Source organism: Pipistrellus kuhlii, unplaced genomic scaffold (assembly GCF_014108245.1).
Source record: "Pipistrellus kuhlii isolate mPipKuh1 unplaced genomic scaffold, mPipKuh1.p scaffold_m20_p_1, whole genome shotgun sequence".
Taxonomy (NCBI): Eukaryota; Metazoa; Chordata; class Mammalia; order Chiroptera; family Vespertilionidae; genus Pipistrellus; species Pipistrellus kuhlii.
Genome location: NW_023425404.1, coordinates 116,442,539 through 116,449,439, shown reverse-complemented (window position 1 = coordinate 116,449,439; position 6,901 = coordinate 116,442,539). Strand labels below are relative to the sequence as shown.

General features: G+C 41.7%; 1 protein-coding gene across 6 annotated transcripts in view; it reads right to left on the bottom strand.

The window, feature by feature from the left end:
- The window catches only part of HSPA14 (heat shock protein family A (Hsp70) member 14), a 36,643-nt gene that overhangs the window by 4,215 nt on the left and 25,527 nt on the right, over positions 1–6,901 (bottom strand). For 3 of the 6 annotated variants that reach the window (XM_045588235.1, XM_045588233.1, XM_036460412.2), the window contains 2 exons: positions 3,565–3,777; positions 2,314–2,487 (listed from right to left, as the gene is read on the bottom strand). In XM_045588235.1, coding sequence (XP_045444191.1) covers positions 2,314–2,487; positions 3,565–3,777 — 387 coding nt within the window. The remainder of the gene's footprint in view (positions 1–2,313; positions 2,488–3,564; positions 3,778–6,901) is intronic. The other 3 variants (XR_004991943.1, XM_036460456.1, XM_045588240.1) reach the window with 3 other exon arrangements.

The window sequence follows — 6,901 nt, the reverse complement described above, 5'->3', positions numbered from 1 at the left end:
TGACCACTTGGTGTGTGTTGGAGTGACGGTCAATTGGCATATTGCTCTTTTATTCAATAGGATAGAGGCCTGGTGCATGGGTGGGGGCCAGCTGGTGTTCCCTGAAGGGTGTCCTGGATAAGGGTGGGGGTTCCCTTGGGACATGGGGAGGCCTGGGCAAGGGAACTATGCTGGTTTGCAGGCTGGCCACATCCTCTGGCGACCCAATCAAGGCCCTGGGACCTGGGATTTATTTTTCTTCTATAATGAAACTTTGTAGCCTTGAGTGGAGGTCCAGGAGGGCCAGGATGTGCAGAAAGCTTGGCTTCCTCCATTGCTGGGGGCAACTCAAGCCTCCTGCTCTCTCCAGCTCTGTGGCTGCCGCCATTTTTGTTGGGATTTATTTATCTTCTATAATTGAAACTTTGTTCCCTTGAGTAGAGGCATAGGCCAGCCAAGGTGTGCAGAAAGCTTGGCTCCCTCCATTACCGGGGAAACCCAAGCCTCATGCTTGCTCCATGGCCGCAGCCATCTTGGTTGGGTTAATTTGCACACTCGTCCCTGACTGGCTGGTGGGCGTGGCTTTTGGGTGTAGCAGTGATGGTTAATTTGCATATTATTCTTTTATTAGATAGGATAAAAGCAACTTATGCCCTAACCGGTTTGGCTCAGTGGATGGAGCATCAGCCTTCGAACTCAAGGGTCCCAGGTTTGATTCCGGTTAAGGGCATGTACCTTAATTTTGGGCACATAACCCAGTAGGGAGTGTGTGCAGGAGGCAGCTGATTGATGTTTCTCTCTCATCAATGTTTCTAGCTCTCTATCCCTCCCCCTCCCTGTGTGCAGGAGGCAGCTGATTGATGTTTCTCTCTCATCAATGTTTCTAGCTCTCTATCCCTCTCCCTTCCTCTCTATAAAAAATTAATAAAATATATTAAAAAATCTAAAAAGTAATTCATGCTTGGCTATTGTGGTTCAGTGGTTGAGTGTTGACCTATGAACCAGGAGGTCACAGTTTGAATCCTGATCAGGGCACATGCCCAGGTTGCAGGCTTGATCCTGAATAAGGGGCAGAGCCAATCAATGATTCTCTCTCATCACTGATGTTTCTATCTCTCTACCTTTCCCTTCTTCTATGAAATAAAAAACGTATTTTAAAAAAAGTAATTCATGCTTATATCCTTTGCTATTTATAAAAAAATTCAGTATAAGTGTTAAGTAAAAAAATCCTCTTGGTATCTTCAAGCCTACCCACTGTTAAAGATCCTGAATATAGTTCAAACACCTAAAGATATTTTCTGTATCCATACCTGGTTATCTAAATACATACACCTACTCAAACACCTCTTCTCTCACATGAATCCTTGCTTTCAATCTTTTCATTACTGATATTCTATTGTAAATATGGTTCTGCAGCCCTTGTGTGTACTTTGCCCTTGACTGAGAATTGAGCCTATGACTCTCCATCCATGGGTTGATGCTCTAATCACTGACCAAACTGGCCAGGGCTTAATATAACTATATTTCTTGGGTATGTTCTAAGCAAAACATGACTCCTCTCACTGTTTTAAAAAGGATACAGGGGACAATATAATATGAAATATGCATGTGGTATTTTTAAAAAATATATATATTTTATTGATTTTACAGAGAGGAAGGGAGAGAGATAGAGAGCCAGAAACGTCGATGAGAGAGAAACATCAACCAGGTGCCTCCTGCATACCCCCTACCGGGGATGTGCCCGCAACCAACATACATGCCCCTGACCGGAATCGAACCTGGACCATTCAGTCCGCAGACCGACGCTCTACCACTGAACCAAGTTTCAGCACGCATGTGGTATTTTTAAAAGCAAACTTAACCTGTATCAGAGGCAATATAGTATGAAAAAATCTGTATGGCAATAGCATGGGCCCAAGTGTACAACCAACCTGAGGATAAATAAGCTCAACCAAGAAAATAACAAGGTATTTACTACCATCAGGCTGTTTCTTAATCATCTATAAAATGCACATAATAAAGTCTATCTCACAGCATTTTAAGAGTACATTTGTAAAGTGTCTTGTATAGCATCTGGCAGTTAACAAACAAAAAATGTCACACCTTATTACCAAGAAAGGTCAAGAGCTCAAAGAGAAAGAGTATAAATATAAATTGTATTTTGGTTTTATTTTCTTGTCACTCCTTCAAGTTAAACTTGCCTATTTCTTCTTTCTTACAGAAACGAATAAGTAGAAGTAATCCATTCATCCCATTTTCTATTAATTGAGTCTAATCCACAAAGAAAAGCAAAGATTCATGTGACTAATTTATAATCCAATTTTATGTATTTACCTGTGCAAACTTGTTTTCCTCTTTTGCAGAGTTTTTCCCCTCAGACTCATAGAGTTCAAGGCATACTGAAGATATACTTCCAGGGGCTTGTAAAGTGTGTTGTCTTCGAGCTGGCAAAGGAGTCCCTGATGGAAACAGTACTGTGAAACTGTTGGCTCCTGATTCATCAATTCCCTAATAAGCAGGAAAATAATATGCATATCTTTTTTATATTTATTGTTATAATTATAAAAAAATTCCTATTAAAAATGTAATATATATTTCTTGTTTATAATTGTTGCAAACTATATAGAGAGAAAATAGAAATGATCCTTAATCCTAACCAACTTTATTTATTAAAAAAAATAATTTATTGATTTTTTACAGAGAGGAAGAAAGAGGGATAGTTAGAAACATCGATGGGAGAGAAACATCGATCAGCTGCCTCCTTCATACCTACTACCGGGGATGTACCTGCAGCCAAGGAACACACCCTTGACCGGAATCGAACCTGGGACCCTTCTGTCTGCAGGCCGACACTCTATTCAATAAGCCAAACTGGTTAGGGCCTAACCCACTTTCAAAATAAATAGAAACATCTCTACCTGTATTAGAAATTTATTATTAAAATTAGTTAATATATAAAGCCCTGGTTGATGTGACTCAATTGGCTGGAGGATTGTTCTGTGCAACAGGTCTCGTATTAAATTCCCAGGGCACATATCTAGGTTGCGGGTTTGATCCCAGTTGGGGCACATATGGGAGGCAACCGATCAACGTAGTTCTGTCACACTGATGTTTGTTTCTCTCTTTCCTTTTCTCCCTCTCAAAAATCAATAAAAACAGAATATAAAAAACTCACTAAAAATAAAATTATAAATATAAATTAGAAAAATATACCACTAAACAAAGTTTTATTGTAAAAACATGGTATGCATGCCCTAGCCAGTTTGGTTCAGGGGACAGAGCTTCAGCCTGCAGACTTAAGAGTCCTGGGTTCGATTCCGGTCAAGGGTGCATACCTTGGTTGCAAGCTCCTCCCAAGCCTGGGCCCTGGTCAGGGCGTGTGCAGGAGGCAACCAATTGATATGCTTCTTTCATAGTGATCTTTCCCTCTATCTTTCTCTCTCTCTTACAGTCTCTCTAAAAATCAATGGAAAAATATCCTCAGGTGAGGATTAATAAAAAACAAACAAACAAAACAACATGGTATGTGTGAAAACTATGGCATCAAATTTATACCACTTTCATGAAAAAAAAAAGTGAACATACCTTAACTAAAATATCTTTGGCTGAACACTCTATCTTAAGAGAGTCTTCCACTAAAATGTTTTCTTTCCCAATAAGAATTCCTGCTTCTATAGCTGCACCAATGGGGATAACTTCATCAGGAGGGATAGAATTTAGAAGTTCAACAGCTGGGAAAAGATCTTTAATCAATTGCTGTAGCCTTGGAATTCGAGAAGACCCTCCACAAAGGACAACCTAAAAAAAAAAAAAAAAAAAAAAAGATTACTTACAGAAAAATATTTTTTATTGTTTAAATTATTACACATAAGGGTGGGGATAAAAGGGAGAGATCAACCAAAGGACTTATGTGCATACATATGAGCCTAACCAGTGGTCGAGGACAATAGAGGGGTGGGGGCATGAGTGGGGAGGTGGGAGATTGGAATGGGGGGTTGAGGGCAAATATGTGACACCTTAATCAATAAATTAAAAATAAATAATTACACATAGTAGTACATATATCTCGCCCCCCCATTCTTTCCCAGCCTTCTCTAACCCCCATTGCATGACCTCATCCGACCCCCCTCCCCCAGGGTTGTGTCCATTTGTTGTGCTTATATGCATATATATGTCCTTCAGTTGATCTCTTTACTCCCTCCCCAACACTCCCCAGCCTTCCGACTGTAATTCGACCATCTCTTCCATGCTTTACTGCCTCTATATATCTTTTTGTTCATCGGGTTAGTGTTCTTTATTTTCCATAAGTGAGTAAGATCATGTGGTATTTTTCTTTCATTGCCTGGCTTATTTTACTTATTTCACTTATTGCCAGTTTCATACATGCTGCTGCAAATGAAAATTGTTTTTTCCCCCCTCAAGATTAAATGTTATATGCTGATCCATATTTACCACATGTAATAAATATAAATGATAAAGTATAAATCATATTTTTAGCATTATTTTGTTATACTTACCATATCTTACTAATACACAAATATTGTATGTAAATTTACTGTACTTCCACAACACCCACAGCCAATCAGGAGTGTGTATGCAAATTAATTCAATGAAGATGGAGGGCCTATGGGAAGTGCACTCAGATGGAGCAGCCAGAGGCAGGGTGGGATGCTGGCATCATTGCCAGGGCAATGAGGTCTGATGATTTGCCCTCTGTATCTGCCTCTCAGGGGTGCGCCTGCACCAGCGGCAATTGCACACAGTTCCAACCACTGAGGAGTGGTCAGACCCCAGGGCCACCGTCTCTACCAAGAACCAGGAGGCTGCTGCCCTGAGGCTCAGGTGAGAGTACAGCTCTGCCTCCTGCTTTTCAGACCCACCAGGACACAGGAGTAGAGCCTGGCTTTCACTGTCGCTCTGGAAGCAGCCCCCTGGGGCAGGTCAGCGGGCTGGAGATCATGCCTGGAGCTCCGCACCTTCTAGTGGGCATGGCTCCTCCTCTCCCCAATCCCTTCCCTTTCTACCAGGGGCCACACTGGGAACTTAACTTTCTTTGTTAAACAAGGGAATTCTGGCCAATGATTGTCCAACCTCTATGAACCCAGTGTGAGGGACCAGGGAGTGACTATGCACAAGCACACACCTTTCTTCCTGCGGAAGATGGACAGCTGCTCAGAGAACTCTGTGGAACAAGAGGGATATGCTGAGCAGTTCCTGGGAGGACCGCCTGAGATAGGGGTATCTTTCTGTCCCAGGTGCTCCCGGCCAACCCCACTGATACCCCCAAGGGCAAACTACAACATGGAAACCGCAACACAGGACCAGACCTGCATTTCCTCACCATCGAGCTCTTTGAGAAACTAAGGAAGAGGCTTCCAACTGCTATCACCCACGGGTCTTTCCATGTTCCATTCACCCAAATCTATGACAGCATGCCTCCATCACTGCGAGCTTAAGGGGCTGTGATGGAAGAAGGCACCATGACTGCTCCGGGGATGCAACAGTGGGGTGACTCAGGGTACAGAGAACTGGCCACATTCCCAGTGCCGGGATCTGGTTACTGTTCCTTCCCCACAGCTATGCACAGCAGCAATGGGCACTACACTGCTGGGCAGCATGGAGCAGATGCATGAAACCCCCCAGTGCAGGAACAAGCCAGTCTCAGGCAGCTGGTCATGAACTGGCCACTGCAGGGATGGCCCTGCTGGCTGTCCCTGCACTCAATTGCCTGCCAAGGTCCTGACCCTATGGCTTGGTTCACTCCTTTTCCTTCCCAGGCCTCTCTAGAGACCCGAACTTGTATATATAAAATCATTGGAAGAAAGAATGATTCAAAAATTTCCAAATTTAGCAAAATTCAGTAAAAATATAAACCTACAGATCAAGGAAGCTCAGTGAATAGCAAGCACAGGACATAAAGAAAGCTACATCAACACACATAAAAATCACATTGCTCAACACCAATGATGAAAAGAAAAATCTTTTAAGTACCTGTCAGAAGAAAAGAGACACACAATACACAGGAATTTTGTAAACATAAGGATTACAAAAGATTTCTCATTAAACATAAGGATTACAAAAGATTTCTCATCAAACAGTTTTGATAGCAGTTGGAAGAATTGTTTTTTAATTTAATAAATCTTTATTGTTCAGATTATTACAATTGTTTCTTCTTTTCCCCCCCATAGTTCCCCTCCACCTGGGTCCCACCCCACCCTCTGCCCTTACCTCCTCCACACTGCTCCTCATCCATAGATGTACGATTTAAAAAATATATATATTTTATTGATTTCTTACAGAGAGGAAGGGAGAGGGACAGAGAGCCAGAAACGTTGATGAGAAAGAAACATCGACCAGCTGCCACTTGCACACCCCCATACTGGGGATGTGCCCGCAACCAAGGTACATGCCTTGGACCGGAATCAAACCTGGGACCTTTCAGTCCGCAGACCACGCTCTACCACTGAGCCAAACCGGTTTCGGCAGATATACAATTTTTGTCCAGTCTCTTCCTATCCCCCGACACAGACACCACTTCCCCCCTGAGAATTATCAATCCATTCCCATTCTATGCCCCTGATTCTATTATATTCACCAGTTTATTCTGTTCCTCAGATTTTTAATTCACTTGACTGTTAGATTAAAAAAAAAAAGATGTTCACTGAATCAGGAGAGTAATGCATGAGAATTTCAGCAAAGGTATAGGAAATATAAAGAGTTCCAAATAGTTACCATAGAGCTAAAGATAATTTTTGAACTGAAAAATTCAGAGGGTTTCAATAGTACACTAGATAAAGCAAAAGAAAGGATCAGTAAACTCAAAGATAGGGCAAGGAAGTCATCCATTCATAGGAGCAATTGTAATAATCTGAATAATAAAGATTTATTTAAAAAATTCTATATTGTTTAAAGTATTACTTAC